Here is a 26,087-nt window from a genome sequence, read left to right as displayed (position 1 = left end):
ATTATGTAAAATCTACCTATATTTCTATCTTTTGTTCTCTATCATTTAACTCAATCTTATATCTTTAAACGAGCAATTCTTGTATATACTTGTATTCTTGTAGATTTTCATGAAATTTAGTATACAGGGGGTTTCGGGGGCGATAAATCGATCTAGCTAGGATTCATTTTTAGAAAATGACATTTTATTTGTGTTTTCCGGTAATAACCGATTTGGTGCAACGAAGCTGCACGGGTCAGCTAGTGTCCTTTTAAATGTGATCTTGGAATAAGACTCTCAAATCTCGCGGAAAAAAACTTCTTGTTTATCGGATCAGATTACTCTTCAAAATTCCTGATAATCTTAAGTTATACCTGATCGACACGAAACGACAATAAAAAACTATTATAATAAAAAAAGGAAATGCCAGTTCCACGGAGCATTATTAAACATTTATTACTTTAAACGATGGAAGTATATAACCCGTAAAAAGTCTGCGCTTCTTTATATAATGTGTCAGCAGAAATAACACAAGTACGGTGGGACTTTAATTTACTAGTGCTTCGTCTGGACATAAGATAAAGCTTAGTAAGGATGTCGTCATCATCAGATGAACCCTTTACCGGCTCACTATAGGGCATGGGTCTCCTCCCACAATGACAAGGGGTTAAGCCCGTAGTCCACCACGGTGGTCCAGTGCGGATTGGTGGACTCCACATACCAATGAGAACATTACGGAGAAGTCTCAGGCATGCAGGTTTCCTCTCGATCTTTTCCTTCACAGCTGAAGCACGTGATATTTTTTAAAACGAACGTAACTAAACAAGGTGCGTGCTAATATTCGAACTTGGCCTACCGCAAGTGAAGTCGATGTCCTACCCACTGGGCTATCACCGATGTAAGCATGTAGATACCGATAATCATCCTATTAATGTGCCACAGCAGCTGATGCTCTGGTTTGTAGCGCTGCTTGTGTACAGAAAGCGAAGTGATTACTTGCGGAAAGCAGCACAGAGAAGATCTCAAGCTTTAATCAGTCAGCACCAGTCCGTACTTAGGCCACCGGGTATTATTTTTGTTTTCACCATAAAATTTTAATTTTAAAACCTACTTCTTTTTTTTTTTTTGAGAGCTTTTACAGAACAGCTGCATGTCAGCCATATTGTAACGTAATAAACATTAACCTCTATATTTTATCAGCAAATAATCTAAACAAGTGGCACGCCTCGATGGAGTCTGGTCTTCCTAATAGGTTATGAAACACACCAACGTGCAACTTGAAAACCTATTTAATTTATTTATAGCAATAAATTATAAAAAATCTAAATTTATTTATTTCTAGTAGTTAGTTTAATTGAGAGTATAGTGAGAAAAGCCGGCAAGAAACTCAGCAGTAGCTTAATTATTTTTTTCTATTATTAGTGTTTTTACCTACCCTTGGAGGAATTATCAATTTAAAATGCACATAAAATTTAAGGAACCGACAGGATTTGAACTTGCGACTCTCTGGCAATCGTGGCCTGACCGCTTTAACCAATGAAGCTACGGCTCTCCCACCTTCGATGCCGAAATTAGTATACGCTTTTTACCTCAGTCTCATAGTGACTGTAGCGCCATCTAGTAGGAAACATTTCAGAGGTCTCTCACCTCATCTCTTTGAGAAATTATAAATTTAGAAAATTTATAGTTCATATTAATGTCAATTTTTGTTCACAAATTTTATATTTTCATTATTTTAACCTTTATATTGAATGCTTCAATCCGTCTTAATTATTGTTATTTGTTGATAAGTGGTGATAGAAAACGAATTCACAATGCAGCGTAGGGTAAAATAAGAGTAAATGAAATGTACCTTACCAATCTTTATAAGAAATATAAAATAATATGAAAAAATTTAACACTGCAATGAATTGCGCCAGCTGAATTTCACCAGCTGTCCAATATACATCTGAACTGAGTAATGCGATTCCCAAAGAACCGTATGAATACATTAATCTCATTAACGATACCAACTGATATTTATTACTGGCAATATTTTCATTCTTCGCGCAAATAAAGATGTTTTTAATAATAAATATATAGCTGTTTATCTACTTAATGAAATTCAAACATTGATCTTAAATAATAAAATTAATAAATCTTTAATAAACTTTACTTACTATTCTCTTGAACTAAAATTGTTATCTCTCTGTCTTGTATTGTCTCTGAGTTTTTTTTAATCAGGGTTCATTCGTCTGAACAATTCACGATAGCCATAGTTTGTTTTTCTTTTGTTTATAAGATAATACTTTTAAAAGGTTTTTATTTAATTAATATGTAGTATAATAGTAAATTTATACAGTTATTAAGTTTTTATTGATTGTTTAGTTGTTGCATCTGTGCTCTCAGCCATCAAATTCAAAATTTAAATTCAAAAATTCTTTATTCATGTAGGCATCATCAGGCGCTGACTGAAAACCAGCACTGCATCCGAAGCTGAATGGGTGACCATTATTAAGTCACTGTTGTTGTTGTTAATCTTATATCTTATCTTACGATTATAAAAAACTGAAGAGTTTGTCCGTTTACTTGAACGAGATGTTCTCAGGAACTACTGGTTTAATTTGAAAAATTATTTCAGTATTGGATAGCCCATTTATCGAGGAAGGCTATATCAAAAATGACGAATGTTTCAAAATCTTTATTTCTTCCTTTAGAGAGCTTCCACTGCGTACGCTGCATTAACAATTAACGTTTCGCAAAAATCATGTATTTCAAGTTTGTTTCCCTTTAGAAGTTGTAAAAAAAATTTCACGTCAACATACGTCTAGTTTTTAAGTTTGGCTCACTATAACCCCATTTTTATTCCAACCAAATTTGTTCTAAAGTAATTCATTCTTTGCGAAGGTTATTTTTAACATGATTTTACTTCCGATCCAAATAAATACGTTATTCATCACAAGTATTTAATTAAAAAGAAAATTGTCCTTTACACTATTTGGTTTCATGAATATCACATATATCATATAGAAAATATATTTATCTTTCATAGTTAAGTCGTAATAGCAGCTTCTGCTGAACCCCGCTTTCTGGGTCCTAGGTCGTGGGTTCGATTCCCACAACTGGAAAAATTTTTGTGTAATGAACATGAATGGTTTTTCAGTGTCTGGTTGTATTTTTATATTGCAATTATTTATGTATGTTATTCATAAAATTATTCATCATTCATCTTAGTACCCATAACACAAGCTACGCTTACTTTGGGGCTAGATGGCGATGTGTGTACTGTCGTAGTATATTTATTTATTTGTTCATTTATTTGTGTTTATTTATTTATTTAATTGTATTTCTTATGTTATGTTTATAGCAGTGAAATTCTTTTTATGCATTCCAATCAGATATTTATTCGCGAGATTAACGTTAAAAATTTAAGGACTAAACAAAACATCAATTTTTAGCATACACTTAATTGAAAATGCTATTTTCAAAAACTACACCAACCCTTGTAGTTAAACACTGAAACCGTGCTTTAAAAACAAAATGTGAGGTGTGTGGATTAAGCCGCGGAGAACAGGCATACATAAAAATAGATGATTTTAAAATTACCTATCAGATTCGAGTCAGTCTCGCGAGAGGGGTTTCTTTACTATAAATCCCATTTACATACTTCATTAACAAAAAAAGTAAGAATTTAAAAAATTTTGAAAGTATGGTTTTTGCCTATGCCTTTTAAATTTAGTTAAATTGAACAATACTAAACTTTACCTAAGTTCATGCAGTTGAAGGATACAAAAGCTCACATCCAAAATAATTTAGCTTAAGTTAAGGTGTTTTTATTTAATCGTTCACATATAAGGCTGGTCGCAAATCGTTTGAACTTTATTCGCTTGCGCTACTGTGACAGCGCGAGCTTTATGCCTCCGCGGCAGATAATTTTCGTCTTTGTTATCTTTCGCATAACTCACAATATAACGTACTAGTACTAGCTAGTAATTGGTTAGCATCAAATTCTTTTTTCCATAAATAATCAATTGTAAACACGTCTACAGGTAAATTCGCTGCCCGCATTTGCGTCTTCGTCAACTAAGCGGTCATTTTTAATTTGAAGCAGAAGTTTCATTGTAAAAGAAGCAAGATATAGATGAAAACCCATTAGTAGACCCACCATAATTAACAGCGAACTTACCAGTAGGTAAGATTAAAGAACCCGCTGGTGCAATTACAATAAAACGTTACGAGAAGGGAATGCAACACTGGTTCTGCCGAATGCCAACCATGACCAGTAGATTATTTGTACAAGTCTAAATATGCATCATTGACATCAAATTTTCGCTGCAAGCATCTTCATAACTACTATCTTCTCTGTTACTAAAACAACCTTACACTTTTGACCGGAAGCCGAGCCACTTTTTAGACGCAAACTTGGCTTGACGTACGGTAATTAAATGAAAAAAATATTACTTGCTCACGTGATAGAAGCCAGTGTATGGCCATCCTTAATGTAATTCACTAGTTGTCCATCCTCATCAGATGGGTCGTTACATAAAGTAAGGTAATGCAATTTTCACAGCGCTGTATTAAACCCTCAGTGCAAAAGGTACTATATTTAACCGATCATATACTAGTTGGGGTCTTTTTTACCCCAAAATGTTTTATTTTCATAATCTTTCCAATATTAATTCTGAACGTAATTTTGCGTTTCTTTTTAAGTTAACGAAAATTCGTAACTAAAGAAATAATCCTCTCAATACATTTTTCTAGACTGAATTCCGAATGAGCCATCGTTCATATTTTTAGGTGCGTTATAAAGAATTAACACGTTTTTGAACTTGTTGACTAGACTATGTGACTAACTTGTTTACAAAGGAAAACGAATGTTAAATTACAAATTGTTATGTTTGAATAGCAACTGCTGACTTTCTTGCCTGCTTCTTCTCCGTGGAGTCTGCCTTACGAGCCGGCGGTAGAGTCACCACAGACAGATTTGATGATCTAAATGAACTACTCAAAATAAATAAATTTTGAATGTTAAATTTTTAAACACAAAGACATCCTCCGCAATTAAAAAACCAACACTTTAACCGGTCTCTATGGTGTTGCCATCAAAGAACAAACGTATAAACTTATGTTTTAAGTTTATATTATTAGTCAAGATTGTTTTATGGATGGTCTGTCATACCACACCCTCCGTGCATTGAGGGTTGAACCATTATTTCCTCCCAGTAAACAACGGTATTATCGCCAGTAATATTTCTCCTGCTAACGAAATAATACATTGAATATTGAATGAACATTAAGTAGGCTTTATCGGAGCACATAATATAATAATTAATATCTACCTACGCATTTTCTTTTTTGACGGTGGTTTTATTTATAAAATGTTTGCAAACTTACAAAAAGCTTTGTCCACACTATGCAACAAGATCTTCGTAATGGATTAGAAAGGAGGAACTCAGATCCAACTAAGTAGCGCCAATGTGGATCGGTAGACTTAGCAAGCCCTTGATAGCATTATGGAGATCGTTTCATTACGATGTTTTCATTCAACGTTAAATCAAGTGATATTTCATTTCTTAAATCGCACATAGCATGAAAGTTTTCCGGGTATCAGTGGTCTGCATACAGGGTATCTGCCCTGTCCGCTTATTGCGTACCCTGTGCATATCCTGTATGCACGCCACTGCCTAAGTAAAGCTAAAGTAATACTGATTGAAAAGTAAGCTAAAGTATCAACCTCTAAACTAACATAATGTTAGGTTCGGTTAGATATAGATCACCGTCATCCCACAAAAAATATTATTATTTAAAATATTCTATTACTTTTAGAATGTAGAACTTGTTAATTTTATAAATTTAAAATGCATATAAAAAAATTCGGAACCGACAGGATTTGAACCTGCTCCTCTCGGGCAATCGCGGCCTGAACGCTTTCACCAATTAACTTAATGTTACTTTTATTTAACCAAAGACGGCGATGCAGGAAAATGTCAACCAATCAAAACCCGCGGTGCGGCGTGGTGATTGATCGACGAAAAAGCATCGATGTGGATGACAGGGGATACGGGGAGTTGATGGGAAGGTGGAAAGACGTGAAAACAAAGAGTGTGAAATATTAAGAAAAAAAGATAAAATATAATTAAAATACTAAAGAAGAAAGTTGAGTTTATTTTCACTGACTCCCCTTCAATCATCATCATCACATCAACCCAATACTGGCTCACTACAGAGCACGGGTCTCCTGCCAGAATGAGAAGGAGTAAGGCCGTAGTCCACCACGCTGGCCCAGTGTGAATTGGTGGACTCCGCACACCTTTGAGAACATTATGTAGAACTCTCAAGCATGCAGGTTTTCTCACGATGTTTTCCTTCACCGTTGACGCAAGTGATATTTTAATAACTTAAAACGCATGTAACTAAAAGTTAAGTTTAGCTCCGCTTTTAACTATTAAACAATAAAAAAGACGCAGATCAACACTTCTATGTGTTTCCAGACGCAGAGCTTAGGTACACGACAGAAAATTTGTAATTTATATGTTTGTTACGTCTTCACGCCACATTATCTGCGCTGAAATTTTAAATGGTATTACCAATTATTTATAACCCGAAAAAATATTTATCTCCGGATAAATCAAAAGTGCATGCAGAAATAACGTAATAAATTCAAAAAATTCAATATTCATTTATTTCAAGTAGGCCTAATATAAGCACTTTTGAAACGTCAAGTCTGTTTGTGTGTAGTGACTCTACCACCGGTTTGGAAGGCAGATTCTACCGAGAAGAAGCCGGCAAGAAACTCAGCAGTTGCTCTTTTCCAACATTAACAGTTTACATTTTACATTTCAAAATTCATTTTTCTATCTTGTGAGAGATGAAAGCGGAGCCGGATGCTTCCAGGCAACCTTGTCATTAAGAAATTCATCAATTGTATAATAACCTCGCTGTAATAAATGTGCTTTAACACATTCTTTAAACTTATGCATTGGTAGGTCCAAAATTACCTTAGGAATAAAATACCTTAGAAATATAAAAATGGAACTCTTTTGGATTTTTTTTTACTTCCTCATTTATAATTTTCTCTGGACCTATATGTCGTGTGGATATGACGGCCGGTTGGTAAAGTGGGCAGCGACCCTACTTTCTGAGTGCCGTGGGTTCGATTCCCACAACCGGGAAATGTTCTGTGATCTGTATTTTATAAGTATTTAAGTATGTTATTTATATAATTATTAATCAGTCATCTTAGTACCCATAACACAAGCTACGCTTACTTTGGGGCTAGTTGGCGATGTGTGTATTAACGTAGTATATTTATTTATTTCTTTTATTTACCTAAGTCTGTAACTATGAACCTGTCATGGCTGTAGTATTGAAATTGAAATATTGAATAACTCACCTCCATACACCTCGCACAACAGTTCCAAGGTATCCCCTTCGTCATACGGCTCCAATAGCCTGGTTATATCTCTGGTCTTCGCATCCATTATAACAGGCCGGTTGGGCGGGGCTGCAGACAAAAAAAAAATGGTTCAATTCAATTCCAATTACTTCTTCAATTTCAATTCTATTCAATTCAAACTCATCTTAATTTAAATTCAACCTCAATTCAATTTTTATTCAATCTTAATTTAATTTAAATACAATGTTTGTGGAAATGATTAATGTGCCATGCAGATTTGTCTGGTTAATGAAAGTTCTGCTTGATGATTTCCGCAAAGTAACGACTGCTTTTATTTAATCATATTTAAGAAATCACAAACGTAACGTCCTGTGTTTGAGGTGAGGTTGAGACATAGTTTTTATAAGGTTTTAAAGGAATTCTTAGTACTTGTCTCTAGTTGGCAGTGTTAAGCCCCGTACCTTGGAAAGCAGGTCCTATAGGCGTATAGGCCTACAGAAGACCTGTGCCTAGCAATAGGTCATTAAAGATAATTATAAGCGTCAAAGAATGCTTCTCCACTTAATCTTTTATAAACTGTGTCTCACAAACTTTGATATACAATATTATATTCACCCCGGCGTTTATACCACTTGAGCATCCAAATGAAATGAAATGAAAATTATAACAAAAGCACTGGTGCTTCTGTTATAATTTTCGGTTTGCAATTTTCTTTAACGTTGATAATAATATTCTACTAGGATGTGGAACGCCCTCCCGGCAACTATATTTCCTGCCACATATAACTTGAGTTCCTTCAAGGCAAGAGTGAATAGGCGTTTTCTAGGCAAGTGCATCATTGTTTTTTAATAAATAAATAAATATACTACGACAATACACACATCGCCATCTAGACCCAAAGTAAGCGTAGCTTGTGTTATGGGTACTAAGATGATTGATTAATATTTTCATGAATAATATACATAAATACTTAGAATATTCATATTAACACCCATACACTGAAAAACAAACATGCTCATCAAACAAACATTTTCCAGTAGTGGGATTCGAACCCACGGCCTTGGACTCAGAAAGCAGGGTCGCTGCCCACTGCGTCCAAACGCTGGCTTACTAAAAAAAAAACAGAATTAAGCTTGCATTTGGGTATACCCAAACACAAAGTGATCCCAAAGCTTAACTCAGAATTGCCTGTCCGTTACCAGTCATTAGTTTAAATCGTAGAAAGTTTTTAATTCAAAACTGGCCTTATTTTCACATTTATATTATAACTGTGGTAATGATCACTCTTTGTACAGAAAGTACCTACTTACGAGTACGCTCCTCTCATTAATATCCCACTGTATCGCCGTTTTAATTTCAGTCCATTGAAATTTTCAGACAATACAGAATACATTATTTTTATCTTTTATCTCCCGGGGTTAATAATTACGAATCGAAAGGACAATGAATGATAAAAAATAGAGCTATTTATAACGTGGTATTTCAAAGTTTTACAGAAGAATAGTATAACCCCCATTCCCCAATGTTACCCCGCTAACATCTTAAACTGCATCATCATATATTACCAGGTTAAGTTAAAGTCGAGGATCTTGCAGTGGAATTAAAAAGTAAATAAATAAATCATTTTTTCACTCAGTAAAAAGTTACGTTTTGATTTTACAAGTTTTTTGAAGTCTTCCTCTGACCCTTAGCCGCAAAGGACATTGCCCGTGCACAGGCCCAGGATTTGGCGGCGTGTCACATGTATATTGACGGCCGAGTGGCGCATTGGGCAGCGACCCTGCTTTCTGAGTCCAAGGCCGTGGGTTCGATTCCCACAACTGGAGAGTGTTTGTGTGATGAACATGAATGTTTTTCAGTGTCTGGGTGTTTATCTGTATATTATATGTATTATATTCATAAAAAAATAATTATCAGTTATCTCAGTACCCATAACACAAGCTATGCTTACGTTGTTGCTAGATGGCGATGTGTGTATTGTCGTAGTAAATTTATTTTATTTTATTTATTATTTATATTTAATCCAAAAAAAATGTCTGATTTATTTATGGTTATTTGTTTTTTATCAACATTTCTTTTACCCTATTAAAAAACTCAATAGATAATTGATTAATTGACTAAATTATTTTGCACACCCGCCAACCTACAAAATAGAACCTAAATGTTGCCAGATATCGGAGCTGTGTTTCAATCAATTAATTCTTAGAAATCGATCCGAAAAATTACGATACATTTGGACGAATTAAAATGATTACCTACATCTATTTTTAAACTTCAATATAATAATTAAATATCTAACTACTTGGTTGAACAAATAACGTGAAATCGAAAATTGCTTGAATAATTACGTCCTAAACTTAACTTGACTTAACTTAAGTTAACCTAAACCTTTTGCTAATCAAAGAAAGCTACAATGATGCAAATGTCATTTTCCTTAAAAAAATATGCATTAATGAATACTAATTACGATATAATTTAATAATAAATACGACTTCAAAAATCGCAACATATATATAAACATTCGACCGGTTGCGGCAAGTGGTTTTTGTTTCCATCATAGATAATAATAATATATAACCTCAATTTCAGCAACTTTCTCTTAAACCTGGGTGAATAAATAAAAATAGTGTGCAGAATTTTGAAAAATAATTGTTTTTCTACGTAATAAAATTAAAACCACCGTGACATAACATAATGTCATTGAGGGCCCAATGCTCCTAAGAAAATGGGCAATGTCCTTTCTGAAAAAATCTATTTCTTAATTACATTACCAGTTTTTGTGTAATAAATTTTGAATTTCTCGCCAGAATACATTTCAGGTTTCGAATGCATCAACTAGGATATATTTATGCTTGGCTTTACATCTTTATATTCTAAATAACAGGCATGTCATAATCATATATAAACGCGAATTCGTTCGTGCAATATTTAAAAAAAATAGGTACCTACTAACAATGTATTTACAGATAAATATACATAAGGCAGATTTTAATTCAAATTTTGAATTTGAATTTAGAATCTGCCTTCCGAACCAGTAATAGAGTCACAACAATCAGACTGACTTGACGTTTCCAAAGTGCTTATAAACTAGGCCTACTTGAATTTAATGAATTTGAATTAAATTGTAATGAGACGTACTTCGGAACAGCGTTCATACAGATGTATAATTAAACGCTATGTAATGACGAGAATTACCAAACAAATACGCTTTTAATTTCCCTCTTTGCAGTGCTATTTATTATCGTATTAATTTAATTAGAAAACTAATTTAATCTTCTGTTATTGAAAGCTACATTTACAATTCTTCGAAACTGTGAAAACAATAATCCAGAGTGAGTGGTGCTAGTACAAGCGATTTATTTTAAACATCGTGTATGTGCGTGTAATGAGACACGGTGTTTTTGATTTGGTTCTGACACATTGTCTTCATCGAATTCCATCGCTTTACCATCATCATCAAAATCAACCCATTACCAGCCCACTACAAGGCACGCACGGGTCTCTTCTCAGGATAATAAAAATAATAATAATAATAAATATACTACGACAATACAACGCCATCTAGCCCCAAAGTAAACCTAGCTTGTGAAATAATGCTTAATGAATAATATACTTAAATACTTATAATATACATATAAACACCCAGAAACTGAAAAACAGTAATGTTCTTCACACAAACGTATTCCACTTGTGGGGATCAAACACACGGCCTTGATTACGGATGAGAAGAGCTAAGGCCGTAGTAAAACGCACGTTTCGCTCCGAAACCGGAGCATCCTCAGATGTTGATTTTACAATAAATAATTGTTAAGAAAACCACCCTGAAAACCAACCGTCGTTTTTGTATACAATTGTAAGCAATTTTGTGGGCAAATATAAAATTTCATTTTCAATTTTTATTTTTTTAAGATAATTACTCCGGTAAGGAGCGAAACAGATCTTCGGCAATGCAGGGTACATTGCCGAAGATCTGTTTGGTATGGAGTATTAGGATTGAAAAAAATATAAATTACACTATACAGATTCTCCTGCTTTTCGCGGAGTATAGAAAATTAAGCTTAATCCCATAATGATTCCCATGGAATCTGACAAAAACCGCAATAAACGCAAGAGCTAGTAAGTTGTTTATACATTTTTGCATTGCTATACTTTGTCCGTTTGGTGTTCTACAATAAAGGTGAAGCTCTGTTCTCTTTAGCTGGTCAGGAAGTGCTACTCCCGCTGTCACTAGGGCCACACGATTTCCCATCGCTGTAAATTGGACAATCCTTTTGATCGCTCGCGATTTTAATGAAATGCCGACGGGTTACGTGTCTAAAATTTTCGTTTCGCCAGAAATAACGGGGGCCGGATATTGATTGGTTTTCAACTCGGTATATCTGTTCAATATAACCTACATTCGAGACTTTAAAAAAAAAAAATACACACTACAAGCATTTTGTCTATCCTTTATTACTATTGCAATACAGCGAGACTCCACCAGCAATGGCATTCAAAAGAAAAGCCTTTATAAATACGGCGTGTGTGTTATTTTAGTCTTAATCTGTATATTTACGAAACATAAAAATCCTTCAAGTACGTAGCTCAATAATAAATTATATACTAATAAATATATTTGGTATCTGTAGATAATACCTGGCTGTGATGTTCGTTGAACTTCTTCTAGTACGCATTTTAGTTACTACACGATTGATGAATTCCATAACGACAAGGCTGCTTGGAAGCAGGCCACTCCGCTCTCATCTCTCACAAAACGGAAAAATTCCAAAGATTGTTAAACTTTTAAATGATGTTGGAAAAGAGCAATCTGCTGAGTTTCTTGCCGGCTCTTCTCAGTGGAATCTGCCTTCCAAACCGGTGGTAGAGTCACTACAAACAGACTGACTTGACGTTTCAAAAGTGCTTATAAATTAGGCCTACTTGAAATAAATGAATTTTGAATTTGAATTTGAATTTGAATTTGAACCCCCAATGCTTTAGTTTTAAATAATAATCGTCCCTCGTCGTAATGCTATCCTGACCAAGTTTGCGAGCATAATAATAAAATAAATAAATATAATACTACAAAACACATGTCGCCATCTAGCCCTCGAACCTAGCTTGTGTTATGGGTACTAAGATGACTTATCAATATTTTTGTGAATAATATACATAAATACTTATAATATACAACGAAGGCCACTGCGTTCTGCGTCTAAGCCCGTAGTATATTTATATTATACAAATAAACACCCAGCCGCTGATAAACATTCTATACGTGACACAAACATTTTACAGTTGTGGGAATCGAACCAACAGCCTTGACTCAGAAACTGCCCACTGTTTCAATCGGCCACTTCATTCGGGTATTAACAGTAACGTTAAGTCCCTTGTTTACTGTATCACTTAAATAATTATGAGCCTCAGATGCCAAAATAAGCAATTGATTTATTATTTAAAGTTATATTTACTCAAATACCAAGTATTATATTTCAAGTCCTAACTACCAAAATATATTTTGAAAAATGAAGGATTCTTATATCTTTAAATGAGCAATTCTTATATTTATATAATTGGAATCTCGGAATCGGCTCCAACGTTTTTCATGAAATTTAGTATACAGGGGGTTTTGGGAAATCATTTATATTGGACATACGACTATTTTTTTAAGTCGACTCATTCGCGGACGACGTCGCGCGTGTCTGCTAGTTTTACTAAAGTACCACTCCCTACTGAGCCTGTTCGACGGCAGCATTTAAAAAGCAAAAAAATCCTTTAAGCAAATACGAATTTTTTTTTTAACTGTCCAACTATCACACAAATACTTTCTTACTCCGTTTATCTCTTTGGTTGAATTCCATAAAATCCTTTCTTATCACACCTCCTGGGCAACCAAAGATTATTCTCTCAAAATTTCAAATTTTTACATTCAGCCATTTGGGCTGTAGGTTGTCTGTCAACCAGCCACGACAAATACCTTAGTATAGATACTCGTAGATGATTCTTAATCTCAAAACTAAATAGCAATCTTTTTAGTAGTTATTTTCAACCTTACTTAAATTATAAATCTGATCTTAGTTTAGGTTCTCTCTTTGAAGATTACTCTTACGTTAATGACATTTTCGCTATAGCTTATAGCCGGAGAGTTGGTGGGAAATTTGGAGGAAGGACACGAGCAGTCTTATTGATTATTCTCCTCCCGTGTTCTTTGTAATAAAGATCTTTATGAACTCGATTATTTTAAAAGAGGGATTAAATTAATGTTTTTGCTAATTCTAAATGTCTTTATTCATGTAGGCTTATGGCAGGCACTTATGAAGCTTTCATACATATATGTTTACATAATTGTAAGGGGATGGTGATAACTTAGTTCGCCAACTTAAACCCAAACTACTACTATTACTACAAACTACTACCAGGGTTCCAAACGCATCCTGGTCTAAGAAGAGCCCACAACAAACTTAGCCCGTTAATTTTTTGAGAGACATCTCAAAGATTTAATTCGGTAACTTGTTATAGATAAATATACAAATGAATTAACCATTTTATGTAGCCTAGTAAACTGCATAACGAGTTTATTTTTGCTTCTAATATTTATATTGTTACAGTCCATTTTCCTTTTAAATTTTGTTATATTAAAATTGTTAAGCAAGAGGGTTTCACTAAAAGTCAATGGAAGATTTAGGGAAAAAAATACAGTTTTCAGAAATAGATTTTCTATAGAGCTGCGACATACAATAAAAAAAAATAGGCCACTATACAAGCGAAGGTAAAGTGTTTTACTCATTACCAACTTTTAGCTTTTATCGAGTGCCTCCTCAAAATTTCCCGCTAGCTCTCCACTAGGTATTACCTAAATAAAATGGCGTAATTGGGTGCCGCTGACTTAAATCCAATTAAGGTTGAAATAATTAATCAATTTCTACCCAGAACAAACTTATTAAATGCTCCGAAAATTGCCAAACGACAATTATTTTTGAACAAGCGTACCTACCTGAGGAGTATCAAAGTAAGCACACTATACCTCGAAAAAAGACAACCGAAATAGAAACTTAATTAAAAGTGCGTTATGTTATTCGCCTACTTTGTTACGTATAATCGAAAATACTTGTAGCACTTTAAAACTTTAATATATTATAAAATATTTTTTTTAGTAATCAATAAGATCAATATGCCTTTGTCGAGTGTTCTTTTTATAGTTTTAAGACGGGTTTGTTTTTTAAAACATTTGTCAAATGTATTGCTTACTCAAATATTGTACTTTTTTTTAAATTAAAATTTCTAACTCTTAGATATAATAATAACCCACCGGGCGACGCGGTTGTTCGCTCAGTTTGATACTGGAGCACACTGGAAATAAGCTGAGTTTGCGGCCATTTGTCATATTGTTAAATAATAAAGTGGTAATAGTTTAGTTCAAGGTCTTGTATTATCAATAGAGTATGGCAAGAAAGGATTACTATTATTAGTAAAAATGGAATCCAAATTCAAATTTAAACAACGTTAAATGACAATCTAAGATGGTGATAACAAAAAAAAACAACCAGCTAAGTTTGTCATGGGATTCTTATTAGACCAGGGCGCGTTACGAACCTTCGTAACTTTAGTTTTAAGTTTATGAATGTAGTTGTCGCCATCAACTGTGTACATATTTTACATGTAACGCACGCATAAAAGTGCTATATTTGGGCCTATTTGAATAAAGTTATATTTGACTTTAACTTCGGCAAAAAAAAATTGCATTGACGAATTTAATTCATCATCCTATAAACCTATGACCGATCCACTACAGGGCTTGGGTTTCAAACAATGATAAGGGGTTAAGGCTTAAGGCCACCACGCTGGCCCAGTGCGGATTGGTGGACTTCACACACCTTTCGACAACATTATGGAGAAATCTCAAGCATGAAGGTTTCTTCACGATGTTTTCCTTCACCGTTGAAGCTAGTAATATTTTAATTGCTTAAACGACGAATTTTATATTTGGCACGTAAATAAGAGATCGGTTAAGCGACACGTAAGTGTGTATAAAGATACAGTTTTGCTATCTCAATAAGACAAATCAGTCATAAGAAAGACAACAAAGTCAAAGTCAAAGTCAAAAATATCTTTAGGTATTCAAGTGGGCCCATAGGTGGCACTTTTGATGCGTACATAAGATTACACGGTAGTGAGATGATGGCGATAAGCAAATTTGTAAACTTAAAACTAAAGCTACGAGGGTTCCAAAAGCGTCCTGGTCTAAGAAGAAGCCCACAACAAACTTAGCCGGGTGTTTTTTTTTTGTTATCAAAATCTCACAATGTCATTTTAAATTATTAGAAGAGCAAACTTGTTAGAGCAATAATTTACACGCAAGATTTTTTATCGATTACGTAGTACTTTATACTATAATAAGACTTTTCTATAAGCTTACGTTTAATAAAAACTTTGAACTTTTCAAGAGACATCTCCAAGATGTCAATTGGTAGTTTATTTATTTATTTTTTTTTTTTTTTATTCTTATTGATTAAAGGGCTTTTATTTTACAAAAATATGTCAACCCTATCGTAACTTATTCTATTCTTGTACAACTTATAAATAACTACTTCTATAAAAATCATATATCATTTTGGCTTCCCCAGAAGTTGGGGAAGACAAGATGGTATGAAACACACCTATATCACTAAGGTTTAATTTTAAATCCCTTATTAATGTCCTTCTACCTTGATCATCATGGGCACATTCGATCAACAAATGGTGTACATCTTCCACTACCCCACATACATCACAATTTGGAGAATCCGATTTCCGCATTAAAAATAAAAATTTATTGGATGGAACGTGCCCAGAACGCAACCTATGCGCTATCTTGATCATAGACCTATTTAACTTACCAACTTCGAACCAAGGCTTTCGAGGAGGCTGACTCTGTATGGTTCGATACCAAATTCCCTTTTCTTTAGAACGTCTATCAAAATATTCTTTCCACATATCATAAATTATACTTTTATATTTCACGGTTACCTCTGCGTAGTTTGGCATTACAAAAACCTCACTTCCCTCCAAACATGCAGTTTTTGCTAACAGGTCAGCCTTCTCGTTTCCTCTTAAACCTATATGCGATGGTATCCATTGCAGTCTCAGTTCGACAAAACTTTCCAAAACGTTATTAATCCTTGCCAAAATGGCATACGCTACCGGAACACCTCTGAGCCCAGAGGCGCACCGAGCTAAATGCTGCAAGGCACTTTTACTGTCAGTAAATATCACAACCTTTTTGTATCTCGATGCTTCCACATATGCCAAAGCCTCTGAGATTGCAAATAATTCCACTGACATAATACAAACATTTGAAGTTATTTTAAATAAAATGTTATTAGAGCCGGAGTCATGAAACGCTGCTCCCGAAATTTCGTCTGATTTAGAACCATCCGTATATAATATATGATAATCACCATATTTGCTATTCAATTCCTGTACAATACAATTTCTTAACGAATTTATTTCATAAAACCTTTTAGCCTGTTTAATACTATCCAAGTCTGTACTTATGACATTATTAATGTCAATATTTGTGACCCAAGTATTCAATGTGAACATTTGCAGAGGACTACATGAATGTATGTTCTCATGCTTAATTTCATTATAAATTATAGGCACTAATGGAGTCTTTCTTCTCCGCCAATACCTACTATTTTGACAGAGTGTATAACAGTTATTTAACAGTTCAATAGTCGTATTTTTAGAAAAGCTTAGAGTTCTAAAGCAGTACTTAGTTGCTAAATAATATCTTCTCAGATACAGCGGCGGTAGGCATAACTCCGACTCCATTACATGAATGGGTGTGGTCTTAATAAAACCCCCAATTATTCGCAATGCCTGGTTTTGTATTCTGTCTAACTTTTGTATGTGACTTTTTGCACTATTGTCATATAAAAAACACCCGTAGTCAAGTCTACTACGGAGCAAAGATATATAAAGTTTTCTTAAATGCTTCGGGTGGACCCCCCAAGACGGACCAGTTAAAATTTTTAGTAAATTCAAAATTTTCATTGTTTTTTGACTTAACTCATTAATATGTTTGCTCCACAATAACGACCGATCCAACCATATACCTAAGTACTTAACATTACAAGTGGAAGCAATTGCCTTGTTATTAACATGAAGTCTAACCGGGTCATTACGCTGTCGTTTACTGAATATACAAAAACTTGTTTTACTAATTGATATCTCCAACCCTAATTCTTCCAAAACTGACTTAAATATATCTAATGAGTCTTGAACTTTATAAGTGCTTTCTCTAAGACTATTGCCTTGTGAATAAACTACAAAATCATCGGCGTACTGACAAATGAATGCATTTTGAATCAATTTACTAACTTCACATGTTGTTATATTAAATAGGAGAGGAGATATTGGATCTCCCTGTGCCAAACCTTTATTCGTCCATCTAACCATTTCCGAACTATTATGCGTATTTTTAATTATGAGGTGCCTTTCACTCAAAAACTGCCATAAATAATTACATATTTTACTTCCTATGTTAAGATTATCCAATAAACACACCATTTTATGTATAAAAACATTATTGTACGCATTTTCAACATCAAGAAAACAGGCTAAGGTTGGCTTATTTTCTGAGAAACCTATTTGTATCTGCGTAATTAACTTAATCAAACAATCTAGGCTGGATTGCGCTCTTCTGAAACCATTGGTGCTTTCCGCCAAAATTTTATTTTTTTCTATAAACCACTCTATTCTTCGGGCGAGCATAATATGGAAAATTTTGCACAAACATGATATAAGCGAAATAGGTCTAAATTTATTATTTTCCCGCTTTAGGGATAGCAACCACCTGTATTCTACGCCACTGGCTAGGAATATAACCTGTCCGGAAGATGAAATTATACACTTTAAGTAAATATTCTTTAGCACATACAGGAAGATTATAAATCATAGAATATGTAACCCCATCGTCCCCTGGTGCAGTGTCCTTCTTTTTTAAACAGTTTGTTAGTTCCTGCATACTAAAATTGTTTTCAAGGCATTGATTATTAGATAAAAATATAGGCTGTGGTAAATTAACAGAGTCAGGCGCCAGACTACAAAGAAGTTCCTCACACTGTTCCTCCGATGCATAGCTTCGATTATTTGGAAGGCCCTTGATCCAACGCATTTTACGCAACATATCTGAAGATGTTGTTGTCTGATCAATTGTGTCACAAAAGTTTTCCCAGGACTTTGACTTAGCCTCACATGCTTTACGCTGTACCTCTAATATTTTAGACTCCAGTAGCTGTAAGTTATGGGGTGTAGGATTACGTCGCAAATTCTTTAAAGCAAGTCGTCTTTGTGCTATGAGTTTGGATAAACTGGGATTCCAATAGTGTTTTGGCACAAATTTTTGACTAGGGTTGGTACAAATTTTATATTTAGGTATATTTATATCGGCCGCATTATTTATAATATCTATAAATAAATCATACATACTCTGTATATCATTCTGGGATCTACTAATTAAGGATTCAGCTATACACTTTCTATAACAATCCCAGTTTGCTAATTTGAAATTTCTTTTGGATGTTAACTGCAATTTATCCTTATATACTAACAAACATTTAATTACTACGTGATCGCTACCCAAATTATCATTACTTACCCCCCAATAACAATTTATGGCAATATCGGTAGTGGCAAACGTAATATCTGGAGAAGTTTCTTGTAAAGTACTATTTACTAGTTTAACTCTAGTTGCATCACCATTATTTAGTGAAATAAAGTTATTTTCAATGGAAGACTCAAACAAATAAATACCCCGAGTATCGCTTTTATAGGACCAGTTAGTGTGGTGGCCGTTAAAATCCCCTGCTACCAAAGATGACTTAGAAAATGTGGAAAATACGTCATCCCAATCATTCTTTGTTGTATAAACAGATGATGGACAGTAAATTGATACAATATTCTTTAAAAGTTTACAGTTAAATATCTTAACATGAATATTTTCTATGCCTGCATTACTAAAACTTGTATGACACACTTGAGCTTTAATTGACCTGTGAACAATAATTGCCACACCCCCGTATGCATCCAATCGATCCTTTCTAAAAATATTATAACCATTAAAACTAATATTGGAATCCGGCTCGAGCCACGTTTCACTTACCAATGCAATATGAATTCGTTCCCTGTTTAACAAAATTTCGAATGGTAACCTTTTCGGCCTCAGACTTTGTGAGTTCCATTGGGCTATTCTTAAATTAAAGTGCTTATCCATTAAAAATATACTTTAAAATATTTTGCAAAAAACCTTCCCCCACTAATTTAATTAACACCGATGACAACTCTTCCCACACAATTTTCATAACATTTTTGATTTTTTCTTCAAAAGAAATGTCTGCTAAAAAAACCGCCTTCAATTTCAGCCAGCATCGCTTAAAAGAAAAGGCAGTAGACTCTCTCTTTCGTTTGCCCATCTCCTCCTCCTGACTATTCTCCTGCTCCGATTGGGTTTCTTCACTATCCAACGTCCACTCTTTACTCATTTGCCGTCTCTTCTTTTTCTTTTTACGTCTTGTAGGTCCAGGAACAGTCATTTCTTGTATCCTTTCAGTATCAAATTCACTTTTGGCATCATTAGCTTCTTTATTAGCTTTCCCCCTATAAATTTGACTTACTAGAATATCCCTGTATGATAACTTATGAGTTGTGATGTCTGCTGTTTGGCTCTTGGCTGTAGTTTCATAATAGTTCTTCTGAACCTGATTTTGATCCTTCTCTTTTTCCAAATAATACTCTAGTGCTTTTCGGTATGTCACTCCTTCTTCACTCATAACACGACGAATTTCCTTTTCTTTTTTAAATACTGGACAAGATTTATCCAAGGATATATGTGGTCCTTTACAATTAACACATCTAAATGATTTTGTTTCACAATTAACATGATTTTCCCCACATTTAGGACAAATTATCTTCCTTGTAGGGCATGCCCGCATTAAATGTCCAAAATGCCAGCATCTGGAACATTGGGTTACTGGAAATATGAACCGTTCCACTTTGAGCCTGCAACCATAAGCATAGACATAGCTAGGTAATGTAGAACTTCTAAAACTAAGTCGCACAGTTTCACTATCTATCCATTTTCCGTCTTCTGTTAGCCTCTTTAATCTTTTTACAGAAACGATCTCACAGTCACAAACAAATATTTTCTGTAATTCTTCGTCATTAACTTCTAGCTCAACCTGCTTTACTATGCCGTAAGCTAAATTAATTTCATGCGTAAATTGACATCTGTATCCCAAATCGACCAGTTTAGGACAGTTTAATAGGATATCTGCATCATTTTTCGATGCGAATGTCACTATTACTTTGTAGGGGCTTTTATATTTAACTTTCAATATGCTAGGTATACTTAGTGATCGAAGGAACTTCGCAAGGCTAATCTGTTTAGGTAATATCTCCAAAGATGTTATAGAAATTTCATACAAATTCTCGCTTACATTTATTTGTGTACTACTACGAGCGAGGCGTTTTCGTCTTCTCTCCACCGTCGTAAAGCCCTCATCACCGTCTACATCATCCTTTCCGCTATCACTCCTACCTCGCTTGTCCGGTCTCATTAATATAGGTGAGTCTATTCTTTCCGCGTTCTCATTAAATTGTTGCTCATTTAATATATTAATATTTATACCGTCACTTTCACTCATGTCACTACCGCCAATAATTGCGTCTCCCTTACTTTTCTCACTCATTTTATTTTATTTTCAAATGCGGGTAGTTATATAAAAATATCACCACCGAGGAATAGAACGCGCGCTCGCTACCGCGCACCGCACGCAACTGTGGTAGTTTATTGTAGAATTGTATGCAATTTCCTTTAAACGAATTATGAATCTTATGTAACCTCCAACATCAGTGGGTGTACACTAATCTGCACACGTAATGAGTAACTTTGCAACTTTCTTTTCTTATTTTATAGGTATAAATAGACCAAGCAGATGACCCTGGTCCTAAAAGTAAGTGGAAAATAATCGCATATAAACAGAGCAACAGGGCATGTAAGGAGCACGTCCTGCAACATGCCGCCCTGTGCCCATCAATTTCAGGCGTACCTGTTAAGCCTCAAGTGTCAGTAACGACACCAATACTCACACCCTTCAGACCGGAACACAACAATACAAACAATAATACTGCCACAAATGCTAGTTAGTAGAAGGCTAAGTAGTAGTAGACTACTTAACTAACTGAGAACAAAGGTAGTTTTACTTACTTATAACAGTAAAGTTGATTCTCAAATTCCTCGTAGGGGAGTTCTTGAAGTCGACCCTGCATCTGTAGACGCCTGTATCAGCCGTGCTGACGTTGTCCACCAGCAGAGTGGAGGGGGCGGCACTGGCACGGAAGAAGGCCCGCGTGCCGAAGCCAGTGGGAGATGACCAGAGCTTGGGCTGGCTGAGTGTTCTACCTCGGACGTCGTAGCTGGACAAATAATTTTATTATAATAAAACCTCTTTTATCTCACTCCATCAATTTATTTTTTTGCTGGTCACCGATCTTACCGAGAAAAACAACAAATAATCTATATCAATATTGCTTAGCTAAAAAGTGTCCTGTGTATTTCCAGGATGAAATTGATATCTGTTTATAATTTTTTGCCAACATCGGTTTTACTTTTATTCCTAGGTAACAGGCATTGATGGAAGAACATGTAAATATAAAATACGTAAACCCATCCCCGCCTAGTTGCGGCTAAGGCTTGTACTTTCCCTAAAATAATATAGTGCGCGGAAATAAAAACTGAAGCCTAGGCAGAATTTTTTATTTGAAAATACAGTAATTGTTGAATTTACAAATTTAAATACAACTACTTTTCAGGATCAATGACGAACAACGTACTTTCATTTGTTATTTTTTCAACAAACAGCTTTCCATTTTCAAGCCAGTTCAAAATTTGAACAAAACATGGCAACCTCCTTAGTGGCCATTTTTCGGAGCAAAAATCGTTATTTTTTTTAAATTACACGACAGATATAATTTACTAGTCCACTAAAAAGATATGTATTTTCATAAAACCTTTGCCAGCCGCTGCTCGCATGTTTTGGCCAGTACAGCCATTTCGATTAATCTCGAAAAAGGTTGTCAAAAAAAAATAATTAAAACCCCCGTTTTTCAATATAGTATTCTAGTAATCAAGCCCTGTCATTTGACTTGATTGAAGGAGTTGTGAAAAAATATCACATCCGCCATTTTTTGTCGGCGGCCATCTTGGATCAATTTTCATCAAACATAGCTAAGAACACTCCCGACTAATTCATATTTGAAAAAATTAAATTCGGGAGCCACAATGCCACAGACTGTATAACTCCGAAATGTCGGAGCCGAGATACTGTACAAACCCGGGGTTATAAAATAATTTCATGTTTGATTTTATTATTTATTAAATAAGTTTTTTTTTTAAATTACAATTTAAACTCAATCCTACCATATATATAAATCCTATTATATATATATATATATATATATATATATATATAAGATATATATATAAATATATATATTATATTAAATATTATAAATGTGAAAGTGTGCATGTTTGTTACCCAATCACGCGACAACGGCTAAACGGATTTTGATGAAATTTGGCATGCATCTAGCCTTATACAAAACTAAACTGTCGGTTATCGAAATTACCTGTACAGCGGTTCCCAGTCAGCCTCCTTGAACCAAAGCACCATGGCGACTCTATCGTCCGCCGAGAGTGGCTGTGTGTCGCAGGGCAAAGCGGCTTTCTTGCCGACCACTCCAGCCACATGCGCTGTTGGTACTGCGAACAAAAGTATAATCTTTATTTTCATCAATTCGGGCAGTTATCCGGGCAATGCTTTCCGACTCTAAGGCTGTGGGTTCAAAGTCAAAAATATCTCTATTCAAGTAGGCCCATAGATGGCACTATTGATGCGTCCAATACATGAGAAATGTGTACACGGTAGTGAGATGATAGCGATAACCATATTTGTAAAACTAACGCTACGTGGGTTTCAAACGTGTCCTGGTCTAAGAAGCCCACAACAAACTTAGCTGGGTGTTCTTTTTTGGTATCACCATCTCACCTTGTTAGTTAAAATTATTAGAATATAAACCTGGTTAGAGCAGTAACTCATACCTAAGCTTTTTTATCGATAACGTAGTAATTAATACTATAAAAGGTCTTTTCTATAAGCTTACGTTTAATACAAACTTTGAACTTTTTAAGAGACATCTCCAAGATGTCAATCGGTAGTTTATTGTAAAATTTTAGACGAATTAATTATGTGATGTAACCTAGTATATTGCACTGCAAGTGTATTCTTACTTATATTATGTTCAAATTATTGCAGTCACAATTTTTCTTTAATTTAGAAATGTCCTTCGTTGTTCGATTCCCACAACTGGAAAATGTTTGTGTGATGAAAATGGATGTTTTTCAGCGTACATTCATAAAAATACTCATCAGCTATCTTAGTTCCCATACCACAAGCTTCGCTTAATTTGGGGCTAGATGGCGATGTGTGTATTGTCGTTGTATATTTATCATACTTGTACTAAGGTTGATGCTGGGTGAACGCCCTTTCAGTGAGGTGTGACACGCAGCGATCCAATTGGTCGCACGGAGTCGTGTGTCGGCTGCGTCCAGTTGCTATGGAAATCGACACCTCGGGGATCGCATTACATCTCTAGTAGGTATGATCCGGTGAGCACCTAACTACACAAGTGCCTCCTAATATGAAGTCGGTGTGAACAAAATATTGAGATAAAGAGAGCTACTGTAGCTTTAGTTATTTTATGGAGTAATGTTTGGCGAGTTATGATCGTCCGATGATATTTAGGTTTGTACTAAATGTAAAACACACTTGTCGTTCGGAATAACTTTACTACGGGATTTGCAATATTTTTTAGAGCCGATAAGAAATACAAAAACATTAGTTTTACATTGAGCGACACGATTTGTGCAGGAGTCCAATAACTGCCGGCAGGCCGTTAGTGTACCGACTACCTACGTGCAAACGACGACGTCATAAAACCAGTCGGGAGTTGTGCGTTTCAACTGCGAGATCGGTATTTACGGTATTTACTGGTTGCATTACACCGGTAGGTATGATTGCAAATGTAAGTTCGTGAATGTTTGTATGTTCAAAGTATTATTGGTAAATAAGAATGAGGTGTTAAGTTATATATGTATGTAAAGTATTTAGATGAATTATTATTATTATATAAGTACTTTGTTTGTATATTGTGATTATACCCTACAGTTATCAAAGTTCACGTTATGTGCTTGAGAGTATTTTTTTATGTCCCCACATTTATAATATAAGTATGGATATTCAATAGCCAATAGTCATTTATTCATTACCATTAATCAAATACGTAACATGTCAAGTCTCATATTTTATTGTCTAAGAATATATTTTAACTATTGAAAGCCTTCTCCAACAAATGCCAAATCTTCAGTTTTTTTTCTTTACTTTTGATTTGAAATATTACTAAATTTAGTACTCAGCAACGTGTCGACATAATGCAATACAAATCTGAACATCTGCGTTCCTTCCATCTAAATAACGGGATACTCTTAACCAGAACATTTCATACTTCATTAGTGAACAAGTGTTACATTTTACGATCTCTGTTTTTGTGTAAAGTTACCAAAGTTAAAATCGCGTCAGCTTAAGGGGTGGATTAAGATAAGACATTCGTAAGTAAATTTTTTATATTACCTAAATCCTTTATCCTTAGACTTATTCGATTACAGAACATTGCAAACTCAAACGCAATGCCACCTAGCATGTTAGGTCACGGTTGCTCCATACACTTTTACATTTCCACTTCATTTAAAATTGATAGCTCTCCCGAATATGAACATAGAATTTTTATTCCAGTAAAGCCAGGGAAACATCTCGTAGAAATGCCACCCTTATGCTTTTCCGGGAGGATTAAGAATAATACCCTTCGTTTAACCAAGATCGGTTAAGCTGTGAAAACGGATAAAGATTTCACAACAATGCCAAAGTTCCTCTGAGTCTCACATAAATTTTTTCCCATATACACTGTGCCTTCCTCGATATCCTACTTCCTACTAATATTATAAATGCAAAAGTTTGTATGGATGGTTTGATGGATGGATGTTTGTTACTCTTTCACGCAAAAACTACTGAACCAATCTGACTGGAATATGGAATCTCTTAGGCTTTTTATACCGTAAAAATGAACAGTTCCGCAGGATTCATGAAAAACCACAAAACTGCACCTGGTAGTAGCATGGTATATAGTATGGTTCAACTCAAGACTGAACTGACATCTTCTAGGCACGCGCATTTCAATTGTGAGGCAGTCCAGCGCTATAATTTCATAAAAAAAACAGAACATATTTTATCCCAGGAAAACTTCCAGTTTTTGCGGGATTTACAACAAAGATACAAACATGAAGTGGCGGGCAAAAGCTAGTTGTTTAATAAAAGAAACAATGTAAACTTTACGACCCCCGTTGTAGATTTCGGCTGAAATCCCTTATTTGGAATCATTGGAATCCAACCTTAAACTTGTCAATCAATCCGGGTATTTGTGTAATTCCCAATGAGACTGGGTTCAATCAGTGGGGAATTGAAGTTGAACAATAAATAATTTGACCGATTGCACCCAACTGGGTTCGTAAGAAATTGTAAAGATTGTTTACACAAATGTCGATTCATGTATAGTCCAATTCAAAAGCAATTGAATGGGATAAAATATTGTCGACCACAGC

General features: G+C 34.7%; 1 protein-coding gene across 1 annotated transcript in view; it reads right to left on the bottom strand.

Moving 5' to 3' along the window:
• The window catches only part of LOC120632379 (neural cell adhesion molecule 2-like), a 157,171-nt gene that overhangs the window by 57,071 nt on the left and 74,013 nt on the right, over window positions 1-26,087 (bottom strand). The window contains exons 2-4 of the mRNA XM_039902238.1: window positions 23,003-23,135; window positions 21,582-21,790; window positions 7,352-7,462 (exon numbers count right to left, since the gene is read on the bottom strand). Coding sequence (XP_039758172.1) covers window positions 7,352-7,462; window positions 21,582-21,790; window positions 23,003-23,135 — 453 coding nt within the window. The remainder of the gene's footprint in view (window positions 1-7,351; window positions 7,463-21,581; window positions 21,791-23,002; window positions 23,136-26,087) is intronic.

Source organism: Pararge aegeria, chromosome 19 (genome assembly GCF_905163445.1).
Source record: "Pararge aegeria chromosome 19, ilParAegt1.1, whole genome shotgun sequence".
Classification (NCBI taxonomy): Eukaryota; Metazoa; Arthropoda; class Insecta; order Lepidoptera; family Nymphalidae; genus Pararge; species Pararge aegeria.
Note: the sequence above shows the minus strand (reverse complement) of the source record. Positions and strands in the feature narration are given on the sequence as shown.